The 17278-nt window shown below is 43.7% G+C and overlaps 1 protein-coding gene across 2 annotated transcripts in view; it reads right to left on the bottom strand.

Annotated features, from left to right (window-relative positions):
* Trio (trio Rho guanine nucleotide exchange factor) overlaps nt 1-16702 on the bottom strand; it is a 320123-nt gene extending 303421 nt beyond the window's left edge. Inside the window, exon 1 of one of the 2 annotated variants that reach the window (XM_070042198.1) lies at nt 16546-16702. In XM_070042198.1, coding sequence (XP_069898299.1) covers nt 16546-16702 — 157 coding nt within the window. The remainder of the gene's footprint in view (nt 1-16545) is intronic. The other variant, XM_070042199.1, reaches the window with a different exon arrangement.
* Nucleotides 16703-17278: the final 576 nt, after the last annotated feature.

Raw genomic sequence — 17278 nt, 5'->3', positions numbered from 1 at the left:
CTAAAGCTATGTGATTAAAACAGACTTATAAGGGAAGGTGGCTCAGTGGTAGAGGGCTTGCCTTGCATGCATGAGGCCCTGGGTTCTATTCCTCAGCACCACATAAGCAAAAAGAAAAAAGCCGAAAGTGACGTTGTGGCTCAAGTGGTAGAGCACTGGCCTTGAGCTGAAGAGCTGAGGGACAGCGCCCAGGTCCAGAGTTCAGGCCCCATGACCGGACCCCAAAAAAATAATAATAATAAATAAAAATAAAAATAAATAATAAAACAGACTTACAAGATTGTTTTTTTTCTGGTGATACTGAAATTTCCACTTATACTTGCTAAGCAAGTACTCTATACCACTTGAGCCACACCCCCAGCTGAAATATTTCTTTTTAAAGAGCATCTCATATTTCATTTTCACTATAACAAGAATTCCTCTTAGACTTGCGCTAGCTGATCATCTCTTTATTTCCACATTATTCCCCAGCATATTTTAAGGAATGCCTAATCACATTTTGCCTCTTTTAGACTACAAACATTATTTTAGTCTTCTCCAGCTTTATGGCACCTGGCATACTGATGCTGTTCAGGAGATAAACAGTTCATTTATTACAGTGTTATGTACATTTATGCTTATAAATTCCTTTGAAGATGAAAAACACTTCAAGTTCTGGTTCTAAGCTAGCATTTGAAAATAGAGGACAAAGATAACAGACCAAACATCATAAGAAGGTCAGGACCCAACAGGAGGCACTGTGCTGAGAGGCTGAAGTTCTAAGAACCTTTGGTGGCTTTGCAGGTACTCTACATAGCAGACAAACAGCAACCTGATTTATGTTTTCTTAATATACCTATCCAGGAAAAAAGTCTTCAAGCTGGGCTCTGGTGACTTATACCTGTAATCCTTGCTACTCAAGAGGCTGAGATCTGGAGGATCATAGCTCAAGCCAGCTTAAGCAGGAAAGTTCACAAGACTCCATCTCCAAAATAACTGGGGGGAAAAAAATCAGGGCTAGAAGTGTGGTTCAAGTGGTAGAACACCATCATAGCAAGGAGCAATTCTAAAAATCCCAGCACAGTAAAACAAATAAATAAATAAATTTGAAAAGGTCTTCAGTGGTTCATTTCTTTCAGTGACTATACCCAAAGTAATTGCAAAGCCACACAAATTCATTTTCCTTCTGAGAATTCTCCTTTTAACTAAACCTTAAACACTACATGCAATGTTAACTCAATTCCAAGATACATACAATAAAAACTGCTGTGGTTTCATGGTAAGATCACTTTTGGAGCACAGATGAAAAGCCACTTCTTCCCTTCCTTCACCTTCTCCAGAACATGTAGGAAAATTAAACTACCATCAGTTCCAGCCTTCTCAACTGAGTTACTCACTATCCCAAAATACACCACCAGGTCTGAGAGAGTCTGTAGGAAATAAAACCTCTTCTTTTTGACTGGAATATCTTACAAAAAGCTGTTCCAAGGTTGCTTATAAAATTCCAAACACACAACCATATTTCAAATAAAGATTAAATCTTCTCCATAATCACCTTTTCTTCAAATACCAGTGGTTCTCCACTACCACCTCAGCTCTCTCACACTAAAGAGTCAGGAAAAAGACCATGCCATAAGAGGAGTCAGCCTGGGTATTAGATGCATTTCAGAGGGGAAGCCATCACCAGAAAAATGTGTGCTTGCACTTAGAGCACTAGTCTACCTCAGTAGAATATTCTGGGTACTCAGTAACCTCATGTCTGTCCTGAATAGCTATAACAACAAGGCCTCTCCGATCTTGGTTTCCTCTGGTATAAAACCCAGCATAAACTATTCCATAATAAACCACTTCATTGCAGATACCTATGAAAATCAAGTAGAGTGAGGGAGGAGTAGCAAAGGAGAAAATATGAAAAGTATATTAAAAAGTTCAACCAAGTGGTCTCAGTACATTCATATTACTGTAATCATATTATTAATTCCAGAACAACTCTTATCTCTTATAATTTTCCCTGATTGATTGACTTGTTTGAGCTATCCTCCAGCCCATCACAACAATTTTACACTCCAAATGTTTTAAATATCAAAGGCCCTTCTTTTTTGCTAAAACTTTTAGTCAGTAGAAGGGTTTTTTTTAAAGTTCAGGTGCCAAAATTTCCAAAATACAATCTAATGAACATGGAATGTACAGCAAATAATATATGAACTTGAGCCTGACTCCCATAGGGAAAACTACATACCATATCATCATTTAATACAGATAAACAGAAGAGTAAACACTTCACTTACAACACAAGATCTTGCCCACTGTTTCATGATTTCAGGAACTGAGTGCATCACACACACAATTCCCAGAAACCCTGCACCAAAGCAAAAACATCTATCACTGCATTAAATTTGCTGCAGGTGGTTGGGGAAATAAGTATTTAGTCAATTGATGTAGTAAACAAGGATCTTCCAAGCAATGGTTCATAACTTCAACTATGAACTCAGCCTCTTCCTCTACTTGTAGAATGATCTGGATTTGTGAGAAAAGATGGATCCAGCCTCATCCTGTTACACACTCATTTTCACTTCATCTCTTACATATAACACAATGACTTTTCTTGTTAGCTCAACAACTACCTTATTTCTTCTGTCAACCAATACACTGAAATGAAAATTAATAAACTTTTTGCTATGATATGTACATTGTTAGGTACTTGTCAGAAATTAATCTCCCTTTCTTTTTGGTAACTCCTTATTTTTCAATTTTGTGCTTTGACATCACCAGAAGGTAAGTTATTGATGGAATTAGGCAGCTTTTTTTTTTTTTTTTTTTTTTTTTTTGCCTCTGGGGAGCTACAAGGTATTATTTCATCTGTTTTGTTTGGATGACTGACAAGGCCTAAGCTGAACAGCTGACAGTTGAATTGAACAGTTTAAAACTAAGGAGGCTGGGAAGGTAGCTCAGTGGTAGGGTGCTTGCCTCGCATTCATGAGGCGCTGGGCTCCATTCCTAAGCACCACATAAGCAGAGAAAGCCGAAAGTGGCACTGTGGCTCTAGTGGTAGAGTACTACCCTTGAGCTGAAGAGTTGAGGGACAGCGCCCAGGCCCCAAGTTCAAGCCCCACACCGACAAAAAAAAAAAAAAACTAATGATGGAGGTCTATATATCAATCTGTATAGGCTGAAATTACTTTCTGAATTCGCTAGGACTGAAAAGAAGGACTGAAAGGAATTCCCTAGGACTGCAGAGAGGGAACTGAGTTTTCACTGTCAGAGAGGAACTGCAAATATGGAAAAGGAAAAACTAAAATGTTCCCAACAGACTGGAATGAAAGGCCTAAGTATGAATGCATGGCTATTATTGAAGAGCTAGATGCAGAAAGTTTTGGGTCAGCATGCATTGTGTAATTAAGTGCAAGTGTGTGCATAGAAGCAGTACAGGTCTGTATACACATATTCACTGTTAGCTGAATCCACAGAGAGGTTTCTAGACACAATGAGTATACCTAGTGCTCTGAACATGTTCTAAACACTATTCTGCTAAAATGACAAAGGTGTTTGAAGTAATAGTTGACCCAGAGCTGGATAAAGAAGTACAAGATGATCCTGGAACAGCTTACTGGGTCAAGAAGAAAGTGCTAAAATAAATAAATATATATATATATATATATATATATATATATATATATATATATATATATATATAAGAATTAGAGTGACAGATCCCAAAATATAAAGGAACCAGCCTAAAGAAAGGGACTCTACCACACATACTAGTCAAATTGCAAACAACTTGACCATCAAACTAAATAATGAGAGCAAAGGATTTATTATCTTGCATAAAGCAGGAATTCATGAGGCCCATAGTTTACATACAAAAACTTAAGCAGAAGAAAAACTTCCTTCTTAGAGTAGAAGGTGTGAGAAAAGATATCATGTCTATTAAAGTAAGTTGCTTCCATTCTGTCAATCTTGTAAAACTTGTTTGAAACGTTTCTGTTTGGCCAAATGGCTTGGACCTAATTGATTAAATTTTAATTACACCACTTTGGAAAGCAGTATGGAGGTTCCTCAAAAGACTCCACATAGAGCTCCCCTATGTCCCAGCAATCCCACTTTTGGGCATTTACCCAAATGATCACAAACAAGGCCATACTAAGGCTACCAGCACAACTATGTTTATTGCAGCATTATTTACCATAGCTACAATATGGAACCAACCCAGATGCCCCTCAGTAGATGAATGGATCAAGAAAATGTGGTATATAGCTAAGATATGGAACCAACCCAGATGCCCCTCAGTAGATGAATGGATCAAGAAAATGTGGTATATATACACAATGGAATTCTATGCCTCCATCAGAAAGAATGACATTGCCCATTTGTTAGGAAATGGAAAAACTTGGAAAAAATTATATTAAGTGAAGGAAGCCAGGCCCAAAGAAACATAGGTCCCATGGTTTCCCTTATTTGCAATATCTAGTATATGTATAAGTCAAGTGGAAAAGGTCAGATAATGTGATGTCAGGAAAATGAACCCTTAGATATGTATTTTAATGTTTTTTTTTCTTTCATGCATGTGTTTCTAACGCATTTATAAGATTATCTCTTTGTTGCTTTGTATGTCCCTCCCCCACAGTATAACCCCTGCTTTCACTATATTTGATGTCAGTATAACTTGTGGAGGAGATGGGGAAAAACCAGTTGTTTAAGGATACAGGTGGACCTGTTGCAACAATGAGAAGTACAAGTTGTCATGTCCAAAACGAGCTTTACAACGTCGGTGCGTGGGGGGGGGGGGGGGGGAGGAGAAGGGATGTGAAGGGTAAACCAAAGGAGGAGGCTGCAATGCATGGTAAGAAATGTACGCATTATCCTGCCCATGTAATTGTAACCCCTCTGTACAGTATGTTCACAAATAAAATAAAATAAAATTTAAAAAAAAAAGAAAATGTGGTATATATATACAATAGAATTCTATGCCTTTATCAGAAAGAATGGCTTTGCCCCATTTGTAAGGAAATGGAAAGACTTGGAAAAAATTTATATTAAGTGAAGTAAGCCAGGCCCAAAGAAACATAAGTCCCATGGTTTCCTTTATTTGCAGTAACTAGTACATGTGTAGGACAAGCAGAAAAGGCCAAAGCTATGTACATATGACCATGTAAGATGATGTTAAACAAAATGAACCCTAAGATAAGGACACAAATATCTTTTTTCTTTCTTGCTATTGTTGTAGTTGTGGAGGTGGGAAGGAAGGGATGGTAGGGGGAAAACAAAGGAGGAGGCAACAATGCTTAATAAGGAACGTACTCATTACCTTGCTCATGTAACTGTAACCCCTCTGTACAGCATTTTTACAATAAAAATGTACAAAAAAAAGTTATATTCTTTCCCTGTTATACTGTAATTCAGCCATTCTGTTACAAACTCATTGTACTGCACAAGTTCAAGGACACTCTGGGTTACACAGGGAGACTGTCTTTAAAAATTAAATAATTTCTTGATTTCAATCATGATGTGAAATCATGACTTCACTCTGAGAATTGCATACCAAACAACTCAGAAGTAAGGGTCAGTATCACATTAGCACCTTACTCTCAAATGATTGACAAACAAAATAATATGTAAACTATGTCAAATGTGTGAGAATTCTTTTTCTGAAAAGTTATGCTTCAATTGGAAAGCTGAAGCTACTAGGGGTTTATGTAACAGTAAATAACTTTTAATTAGGTGAGAAGAGGAAAGGCACACAAACTAAATTATAGGCCCAAACCAACATTTTAAAAGGTTGGTAATGTCCTGGGATCTTTCCCTCAACTTTTATTTGGTATGCAACTGGTAAATTATAGCTTTGATCCTCCACACACAATGATTTACATATTCAACTTTAACTATTTTAAATGATAACACAGGACTCTGTAGGGTGCGTACAAAGTGTGGTGGAGGGGTGTTTTTATTCTTTTCCCTCTAGTAGAGATGGATAAGGCATGAGAGGGCTTTGTGATCCAGCAGATCTGGATTTAAATTCCAGTTCCAGCCCTTAGAAGCAGAGCAAACTGGGGCAGGTCATTTATCCTCAGCAAAGGCTGACAGACTCATCCAAAACACAGAAATAGCATCCACCTGCTGAAGGAGAGATTCTAGTCTACAGCAGAAAAAGTACATAAAACACCTTACAATTACAGGTAGTTAAATGCCAGCCCTCAGTGTCAGTTTTAGAGATAATAAAGAAAGACTGTACTGTAGTTTCTTGAAGGATAGGATTGGCTTTTAGAGGAAAAATAAATATAATGCTTTAAATATCCTAAGAAAATGTAATCAGGTTACTGCTTTCCACATGCCCTATTTTATATGGAGCCTGATTCCAAAGGCATCACTTCACCCCTGAGGACAGCTCAGTCCTGGCCTCCCAATACTGCTCCACCCCTGAGGACAGCTCAGTCCTGGCCTCTCAATACTGCTCCCTTACCTATGCTACCAAAGACAGAGAACAGTGAGAAGCAAGCACGGAGTCCAGTCGAGCTGCTCACTTTGAGACTGCCCAGCATCTTCATTTTCAAAACAAAGGCCTCAGATCAACAATGCAAGTTTTGACAGTGTCTGGAATTTCACCTCAATTCTGCACTCGGTTCAAAAGTCAAAAGCTTCCAGCTCTTTACTTTGGAGCACAGGTCCCATCTCCAAACAGGTTGAATCAGCAAAGAAAGGAATACAGACTGGCCCTAACAATGAATGCTGCCAAGATATGAAGAGGTGCCTAATAACAAATCCTGCAAATGTCTCAATCAAATGTTGGGAAATTTAAGAGTCTACTAACAAAATGATGACACTGACAGACTACACTGAGGCTTCTCCCATGAGGAGCTATTCCCACGTAGGCAACCCGAATTGATATACTCATGAAAAGGCATGTCTTGGAAACCATCAAACTAACACCAGTTCTCCAGGCTTCTGGACTGACATAATTAGGATAAATACAATACGCAGATGGAGGTAGAATGACTCTAAATAAAAGTATGAACTACATCCCTCCATGTGTAATATGGCTTTTTGGTGAGATTTTTGTTTTGAGCTAGTAATGTTCCTGAGCATGCTAGTTATCATTACTAGGGTACTGAAAAGAACACAAGAAATCAATTAAAATGTTTTAAAGCTACATGCAAGCAAGTCTGTTTAGTATTTATTCCAGCTTGCTGGATGTCATAAATAATAGCTAACTTAAACTTTAGCGATTATGTGACTAGTAAAAATATCTGTAATCTCATTCTTGCCTAAGTATTTTCCCAGTATTTGTGTGGTAGTTTCAGAGCAATATGAGAATTACGTTAGAGGTGTTGTCATTTAAAAGTTACACAAGTTATCCAAAAATAAATGAAAGTATGTTATCCCTGTAGACCCTAGGACATCTGTCATCCAGAACAAAGAACTAAAAAAGAACAACTAAGAAAACATAAAAACTTAGAATCCAAATTATCCAAGATTGCTCTCTTACAAATTCAGAGGAGATATACAAAAGCAGCAGTAAAGACAGAAGGAACAAGCAATCTTGAAGATGTGAATAAGGCAAGGTAAGAACAAAATGAACAATGGAAATCAACAACATACACAGACTGCTTTGAATAGCATCTTAAAAACATCTCAGATACATAATTTTCTAATTATAATAATACTTACCCTAAAGAGTTCACAACATTTACATGTCACTTCATATACAGTAAGAAATATGAATTCTTTTACTTCTTGCATTGAAACCACCTATTCCACTGAATTTCAGAATATTTTATGACTTTTCCAACATTATACACATACCTACACCCATTCCCCACACCACAAGCACACCAAAGACAGAAAGACAGAAAGAAAGAGAGAAAGAGATAACAAAAGAAAGGATAGATACAGACTTTAACCTAGCTAGCTAAAAAGATGACTACTGGTGGCTCACGCCTGTAATCCTAGCTGCTCAGGAGGCTGAGATCTAAGGATCACTGCTTGAAGCCAGACAGGACAGGAAAAAGTCTATGAGATTCTTATCTCCAATTAAGAATCAGAAAACCTGAGTGAAACTGTGGCACAAAGTGGTAGAGCACTAGCCTTGAGTGAAAAAGCTCAAGGACAGCACCCAGGCCTTGAGTTCAATGAACCAAAAAAAAAAAAAAAAAAGGAAAAAAAAAAACTACCTAAATATATTGAAGGACTATAGTTTTACATTTGAATTATTTTATACTAGTTCAAGAATAGCTGGTGGGGCAGGGAGAATGCTGGAGGAGGTGAGAGTAATTGGAAAATAGTGTAAATGTGTGGAAATTTAACAATGAAATCTCTCCCTCTCCCCTCAACTAACAAAAGCCAATTAAAAAAACAAAGAATAGTTTTCATTTTATAGTTATAAGTCTTATGTAGGGGAGCCACTTTATCAATCCATTCATTAGCCGTTAGTACTGTAAAAAATAGGTAGCTGTGAAGTCAAATACATACAGGAAGGCCCAAGAACAAAGAGCAAATGATCTCACAAAAATACTAATGTAGTAACAAGCCCTCTCAAACACATCCCAGAAAGTCCTTTAATGCCAGGAAGACCAAGGCACTGCAAACCAGTCCGATATTGTCTTTTCTCTCTGGGCAAAAGCAAAATCACCTGAGTAGAAAAAAATTGAAGCAATAGAAATGGTAACTGTCCGTATCTAAAGATGGTTCATTTGTGTTTTATATTTTAAGTTAGATTTGATTGTCATATGACAGATAAATTCCCAATGTGAATCTTCTCATAAAAATCCAGGAGGACCCTACCTTTCAAATTTCCCTCATTTATCCCCAACAATTATCAAAAGTTAGGTCCTAAATAAAGCAGTCCAAGCAACTACCATATTTGAAGTCAAAGAAAGTCTTTCCAAAAGAACTCAATTTTGCTCAGTTTTACTTACAGAAAGGACTTACATTGGTTTTGAATTTTGTTGGCATCTTATTTTGTTTCCATTTCTTTTGATTAATAGTAGAGCTAAATGTTGGTGAGACATATGTTCTTTGAAATATCTATTTGCCTTTTGGATTGTCCCTCTTTAATTAAGCTGTAAATGATTCGAATATAATTCTTTGATCTATAATAAAAGTTTCCTCTACAAGTATCAGGTTTTTTTAATGCTATATTTTTTTAAAGCATACAATTAAAATAGCTGCTGCTGTTGTACAGTTCTTTGAGATTTAACACATGGAACCAACACAACTAGGATACAAACACAGTTCCTTCTCACTCCAGCAATTCTTCCTACTTCTCCTACTCTCCTACCCCCAACATCTTACTGTCAATTACCAACCTGTTCTCTAGTATAGCTGTCTTTTTGAGAATGTCATGTATAAGTGGAATCATACTTTCGGGACTGCCTTTTCCCACTCAGCACTAATGGAATTAATGTGCTATAGTTTATTTATTCACAGATATATTGTTTTACTGCTTCAGACAACACATGGCCCATAGCCCTTCCCAGCAGCATGGCAGAAACCAAGCAGCAAACCTCTTTCCTAGAACTGAAGGAAAGAGGAGGTCACACAGCTGCCAGGACAAATCTGCCACCACTAACAGAAACCCCTCCTGAAGGGAACCCACACACAGCTACAGGCTGTAAAAAATTAAGGCAAATCAACTGTAATGGACACTACTAACCTAAAGTACCCTTACACCTACCAAAGAGTCTCTATATCAACTAAGTTCAAGAAAAGTCTCGATGTTAGTAAAACTACAATGTACACATTTATTTTTTTGGGGGGGGGGCGGGGGGTCCGGTCGTGGGGCCTGAACTCTGGGCCTGGGTGCTGTCCCTCAGCTCTTCAGCTCAAGGCTAGCGCTCTACCACTTGAGCCACAGCGCCACTTCCGGCTTTTTTCTTTTTGCTTATGTGGTGCTGAGGAATCGAACCCAGGGCCTCAGGCATGCAAGGCAAGCGCTCTACCACTGAGCCACCTTCCCAGCCCCTAGAACATACACATTTATGACAAAACTCAAATAGAATGGTTTTTCTATAGACTGCAATCCCCCAGGAGTAGGCGTAAGGCTAGTTAAAATAGTAATCTAAAACTCAAGTACATTTATCACCCAAAGATTTCTCATCTACACAGCATATCTACAATTAGACTAAATATTCCACTCACTAAAGAAGTTTCAAGAGGGATAAATCTCAGAAGTCAGTATCTTTCAGCAGCTTAACTCCCTCTACCTTGAGTGTTAACAGTCCTGCTCAGACTTTCTCTGCTGTGGCAAACAACTTCCTAGAGGGCAGATGGTTAATAATTTGTGTTCAACAGACTTCCTTATATGGAGAAGGAACAGAAAAGAGAAAACCAAGGTAACAAGAGAACTATGCAATAAGCAAATTACTTCCAGTAGTGAATGAGAATTGAAAATGAGTGTTTATATACTTGCTAACCATTATAAGAGTAAGATTTCCCACAAACAAGGTCTGCATATATAAATAAGGCTTAATAAAATGATAAAGCTAGGAGACCACACTAGGGACTCTGGTCAGGAATCTCATTTCAGCTTTATCAACTGGAAGGCAGCTCGGGTAAAGTCAGAGTCTGGCAGGTGTTGGACAAACGTAGTGAGTAGTTAAGGCCTGTTTTGGGAGCACCAGGGTCTGCAATCAGGGGCCCAAGGCAGCTCAGGGACAGAGGCAGGGAAGGCCTCACAGGGTCTTTTCCTGCTGCTTTCCCTTCTGTTAAGACATATAGGGATAGAATTCCCAGGAGGACTCCCGCTGAAGAAGGCAGTCTGAATAAAGCAGCCTTCCTAAGTGGAGGGATTTTTGAGACACCTCACTGTGGTTCTTGTTCATTCCTTTCCTACTGCTCTGTGGAACAGCTCCTTTGCAAAATCTGAAGAAGCAAGAAAGAATGCTGGCTGTAATTAAACCCACTTACCCTTGCTTTCACTGTGGCCCACTCCTATTGTACCCCAGCAGCTAAAAAAGGAGAAGACACAATAGACAGTATCCTGTCTAGGAAACGAGTCACACAATCACCTGTCAATTCAGCAAAACTACTGTCCAAATACCAGGGAGAAGCAGGAATGAGAGAAAGGATGTCTAAGCAGAGTACATCTTCCCCCAGAACCAGTGGGATTCTGAAATCTATTTCTTCCCTGTCTTCTGAGCTTCTAGTTCCTAAAAGTGGTTATTAAAAGTTTGTCGATCACAATGTATCTAAGAAAATAAAAGTCAGCCGGGCGCTGGTGGCTCACGCCTGTAATCCTAGCTACTCAGGAGGCTGAGATCTGAGGATCGAGGTTCAAAGCCAGCCTGGGCAGGAGAGACCGTGAGACTCCTATCTCCAATAAACCACCAGAAAACCGGAAGTGGCGCTGTAGCTCAAGTGGTAGAGCGCTCGCCTTGAGCTGAAGAGCTGAGGGACAGCGCCCAGGCCCAGAGTTCAAGCCCCACGGCCGACAAAAAAAAAAAAAAGAAAAGAAAAGTCAATTCACCGGAGAACTGGAGAAAATGAGGAAGGTAAAACACAGCTCAGATGTATCAATGTAAGTGATTTTACTAGGCAGTAAAAGTGTAGCTGTTGATTAAGAATTTGACTTTTCTTTGGAATTCTGCCAGAGATATGAGATAAAATTTAACTTATGCCAATAGAAGTCAAACAATAAACAAACTAAGTGTCAGATCCAGTTGATTTAGATTAAGAAGGCTTCAAACACATCTTCCACTTTTAGGAACCAATGCTAAATCTATCGAAAAGGGAGAGGAGGGTGGGGTGGGAACTTAGCTATGGTTCAAGAAGTATAGCAACATCCATGAGCAAAAAAAGCAGAGCAAGTGGAAGGCACTGAATTCAAGTTCTGATAATAATGTACATACACGCAAATGCACATACACACACACACAAACAAAAGGTCTTTAAAAATCATTTTAGCTACCAAGTGCTGGTAGCTCACATCTGTAATCCTAAACTACTCAAAAGGCTGAGATCTAAGAATCACCATTCAAAACTACTGAGGGCAGAAAACTTCATGAGATTTTTATCTCCAATTAACCACCAAAAAAAGCCAAAAGGTGGAGCTGTGGCTCAAAGTGGCAGAACACTAGCCTTGAGTAAAAAAGTTCAGGGACAGCACCCAGGCTGAGTTCAAGGTCCAGGACTGGCACACAATCATTCTACTTACATATTTTTAAAACACACTCATCATCTTCAAACAAGCCTAACTTTGAACATCACTACTAACTTCATTTAAATTTTGGTTAATTATTTGAATAGTTAAAATGGCTTCATTTATATCTTCACTTGTGACTTAGATGTTAAGCTGCAAGAATATATTATAACACATCAATAAGTCAAGGTCTCAGTGAAAAGCTTTCAATGATGAATTTACTGCTCTTCACTAATTTCTGCAGTCATTTAAAGCACTCCTTTAAAAAAATTTTCCCTACTTTTTTTCTAAAATTGAGCCCCAAAATTCACTATCAGGTAACTTTTTTCACCTTTTCTTTTCAAAATACTAAGGACCTACTTCTTGAAACAGTTGTTTTGTTGCTTACAATGACCAAAGCTGTAGGCTTCAAAACACAACAGAAGTCACACTGCAAGTGTGGAGGTTGGCTAGTCAATTAAGTGAGGTTAAGAACGTAAATATGAAGAAAAGCTTCCCTTGATTCAAGGAAACCATTAAATCACAGGACAGAAAAGTATGCATGCAACTCCCTCAGAAAGTGACTGACTTGATTTTTTTAGTGTATTCCTTGGAAAGACATGCTACAGCAAGGAGACCAGAATAAAATTTAATAAAAAAGAAACCCAGCATGATAACTTCAGAATAACCACAAACCTTTATTCTCCACATATTCATTTACTGCCAACCAAAGCATGCCAGGCAGGTTAAAAATAATGCATTTATATAAGCACCCCCCCCACACACACACACACACTTACAAGGTTAAATAAGGAGCTTTGAAAGAATGATTTATTGCCACAAGAAAGGGCCCCAAAATAGATTGGCAATAAAAGTGATTGGTCCCAGCGGGATTGAGAACTAATGTAAGCCACGTTCTGGCCATGAGAGGCATCCGGGAAAGAGCTTCAGAGTCCAGGGCAAGCTTCCTAGCCCTGACCCCACCTCTACTGAGTTCCTCTGGGGAAAAGAGGGGAAGGAGTCACACAATCTCCCTAAAAAGCGATTCCTCAGCTAAAAAAAAAAAAAAAAAAAAAAACACCTGTACTAGCTCATATCTTTGAATTCTGCTTTACCTTTTTGAGTGCTATGCTCTGTGAAGTTCAAGATTTGCCAACACTTGCAGAAAATCTCTTAGCTACCCTCTGACACATAATGCTGTCAACTCAATTCACTTTAACATTAACTGTTCTATCAGGTCTACAAATTAGTGATCAGAACTATCAAAATGAAAGACTTTCCCATGCCAAGTTTCCAAGTGGAGAACAAATTAACCGTACATACAGGAGATAAGTGTATGTGTATGTATACTAGGTGACTGGAGCAGAAGGAAAGGGCCACTACTGCTCTAAAATCCAAAGAAAAATGGGGAACACTATGTAGGCACTTGATTTGAGGAAACAACAGAGGTCGCACAGAAAAGGAAACTGCTTTATGCCATCTCCCTGAATACCTCTCTGAGGCAAGCATCTTGTTCCAGTGCCCAACTCCGCATCTTGGCAGGTGGCAGCACTTCTGCTTGAACAATTCCACTAATGGAGAAATCACACAGCATCCCACTCTATTTTTGAATTGTTCTGTTTAAAAGTTCTAAGCTGAAGTTTTCCTCCTTTCATCCATCCTTGGGTGCCCATTTTCAGACTATGACTACAAAGATGAAGCTTAATGCAGGAACAGAGGGAATAAAAAGAAGAGACAAGCGAACACAACTGCAGGGCTGAGAAAAGAAAGACAACCAGCAAGTACTGTGGCTCACTCCTGTAATCCTAGCTACTCAGGAGGCTGAGATCTGAGGATCATGATTCAAAGCCAGCCTGGGCAGACAGGTCCATCAGACTCTTATCTCCAATTAACCCCCAGAAAACCAGAAATGGCACTGTGGCTCAAAGTGGTAGAGGGCTAAGTTCAAGCCCAACAACCAACAAAAAAGAAAGGCAACCAAAATATAAAGCCTTTGACTAGTTCACATTGATATCTGAAGTATTCATTCTGTTTAAAAACACCCTGGAAAAAAATGTTCATATCTCTCCCTGATCTAAACAAGCCAGAGGAGAACCTATATATCTCTCGTTTGTGTATCTTGGGAAATTAAGTCAGATTTATCAGGATTTGGCCACTTCTTTCTCCCCAACATCCACATTTAATAGAACTGCCCAGGAACACTCTGCATGAACTGCTTTGCCAGAGAGCATCTTTGCCCAAAGCCTGCCCAGACCAGGACAATCCCTGCCCCACATCTATTCAACCTACCAGTCTCTCTATACTCTCAGCTACCTATCACTAGCCTAGATGTCACAGCCAAGATCAAGAGCACACATTCTGGGAAAATAACTTCTCAAATGTCGTTCCAGACAACCTCTGGGATGGGTCACTGATAATCTGCCCTGGCTTCTGAGGACAATTCATCCAGCTAAAAGTCAAGACACTGGAGAATGAAAGAAAGGAAAAAGGCAAGGAGCAACATTACCTGGTTCTGTCCTGAAACCCCAGCAGCACAAGGAAACGGCGCAAAGCAAAGGGATAGTGCAGGGAAAACCACTGACAGGTCACAGCTTTTCTGTGGGTGTCCAGTCAAATCAGATTCTTCAGAAACAGGAGGAAAAGAAGTGTTTCCTAAACCATGCATAAAGTCTGGTCTCACAAGCAACAACAACAACAACAAAATACTTTTTTCCTTCTTTAGGGCACAAGAACCTGATAACAGAGGAGCAGCTGAATTTTGCCCAGAATCTATTATTCCATAATAGATGATCGAAAGAAGACAGGCTAGACTGTGGCTTCCCAGTTCTGTTGTTAAGAGCTAATACCCACAATCTTTCACCCAAAAAAAAAAAAAAAAAGACAGCTAGGCAGGCAGGCAGGCTGGCTGGCTTTTCATCTGAAGGAATTGAGGTTTTCCTAAACCCTGGCTTTCTGCAGGGAACTCGGGCGAAGAGCAAAAACCCAAGCTGACACAGTAGAGACAGAGTGTATCACTCTCAGCCACAACCGACCCGCTAAAAATGAATTTTTAAAAAACCCTGCCTGGCAGATTTGGGGGGGAAAAAAACGAAAAACAAAAAAACGGAGGGAAGACAGTACTACACCAGGAGCCTAACCGGCGCGGCCAGCTTCTGCCCCGGCCTCCCCGCTCGGCTCCGGGTTACCAGGACGGTGGAGGTGTGCTCTCAGAATCCGGGAAGCTCGTTTAGAAAGAGGCCCCGGAGCAGCGCGCGCCGACGGCCTGGCTCCCGCTGCGGCGCCCCAGCGCAGATCGCTCCCCGGACTCTCCGGCCTCCGCAGCCAGTCCAGGAGGCCGCCACCCAGCAACCCGCACACGCCCCAGCCCGCACGCCCGCCCCTCGGGGACCCGACCTGGCCCGCCCTCCGCCGCTCTCCAGCGTGCCGTCTGCATCTCCCGGCAGCCCGCGCCTGGGCTGCCAGGGACCGCGCTCGCTCGGGGTCGCGGGTCCCAAGGCGGCGGCCGCCACCGCCTCCTCCTCCTCCTCCCGCAGCTCCGCCGACGCCTGGGGCGCGCGAGCAGGCGGCACCGGGAGCGGGACGCGAGCCTGGCTCGCGCGGGATCTGGGTCGCGGCGGGAGGAGGAGGCGCCGCCGCCGCTGGGGTCCCCCGGACGCCCCGTCACGCCCCCGCCCCGGGTCGCACAACCTCCCGCCGGCCGCTCCACGCTCGCCTCGGCCGCCGCTGCCCCTCCTCGCTGGGGCGTGGACACGGAGCCCGCCGCCGGGGGACCCCGTGTCCACGCCACCCACGCGGGCACCCCGAGCGTCCCGGCTCCGCGCCGCTCTCCGGGCACACCGCATCCCCAGATGTCCCCCCCGCGTGGCCGCCCCCGGAGACTCCGGCTCGGCCACGGCCCACCCCCCCCCCCCGCCCTTCCCGACGCAGCGGCTGCCATGGCTGCCCCGTTTCACAGAAGCGTAGACCGAGGCCGGGAGATGACAGGCCAGAGCAGCACCCGTCGAAAAAAACAGGTCGCTTCGCGGGGTGCAGGGGAGGCCCGGGGACAAGGGGACTCAAGACCAGCACGGAGCAGGAGCCGCTTTCGGAGCTGCCCGGCCCCCGTCCGCCCGGCCTCCACCCGAGGGGCCTCCACCCACGCCGCCTCCCCGGCCCTCCCGAGAAGGAGACAAAGAGCCGGCGCCCCAACCCGCGGAACCGGGGCCGTCGGGGGCCCGGGGCCTCCCCGGCAACCAGGGGCTGGCGCTGGGGAGGAGAGTCGGCGGCGTCCGGGCCGAGCCGCGGCGCGTGGGGCGACGCGGACGGCGTGACACGCGGGCGGGGGTCGCGGAGCACCGGGATGCGGTGACCCGGGAGGACCAGGAACGCGCCGGGCCCGGCCGGCCAAGGCCGGCGGGTACCCGGCACGCCGGGGTCTGCCGGGCGCGCGGGGCCGCCTGGCCGGAGCGACTCACCCGATCGGAAGAAGGCCGCGACGTCGGCCAGGTCCTTGGCCGCCTCCTCGGCCCCCTCGCCGGCGCCGCCTCCGCAGCCGGAGCCCGCCGCGCTGGCTGCTGCCGCGGGGCCGGAGGACGCGGCGGGGGCGGCGGCACCACCGCCGCTGCCGCTCATGGCTGCGGCAGCGCCCGCGGCCGCGCCCGCCTCGGGCCCCGCGCCCCTAGCGCCGCGCGCCGCCCGCCCTGCACCGGGCCTGGAGGCGCTCAGCGCCTCGCTGCCCGCGGCCGGCGCACGAAGGCAGAGCCCCGGGGCGGCGGGCGGCGGCGGCTCGGCCCGGGGAGCGCGCCCACATAGACCGGGACTCCGCCCGGGAAACGCGGACCGGCCGCGGGGCGGGAGCGCGGAGCCACGGCCTTGGCGGCGCCGGCCGGAGCGCGGGCAGCGGCGGACACCGCGCCGCACACGCAGTCCCGAGGGCGGGGGGGGAAAGGCCCGAGGGGTGTCGGTGGCCGGCCGGAGCTTGAGAATCACGGGCGCCGGCGGCAGCCGCGAGCCTCCATCTTGATTTCCGACGGGGAAGGAAGGAGGGGGAGGGAGGAAATCACGGCTGAGGGAACCCGGGTGAAAGGAAAAGGGAGAGTAGGGAAAGGGGAGGAAGGAAAAAAGAGGGGCTTCGGCAATTTCCGGCGAGCCTCGTCAACGGCCCGAGCGTGGGCTCGGCGGGGGCGGGGCCTGCGGGGGGCGGGGCCC

The sequence above is a fragment of the Dipodomys merriami genome, unplaced genomic scaffold (genome assembly GCF_024711535.1).
Source record: "Dipodomys merriami isolate MVZ:Mamm:240054 unplaced genomic scaffold, mDipMer1.0.p SCAF_32, whole genome shotgun sequence".
Lineage (NCBI taxonomy): Eukaryota > Metazoa > Chordata > Mammalia > Rodentia > Heteromyidae > Dipodomys > Dipodomys merriami.
The sequence above is the reverse complement of the archived record's forward strand: the minus strand, read 5'-3'. Positions and strand labels throughout refer to the sequence as shown.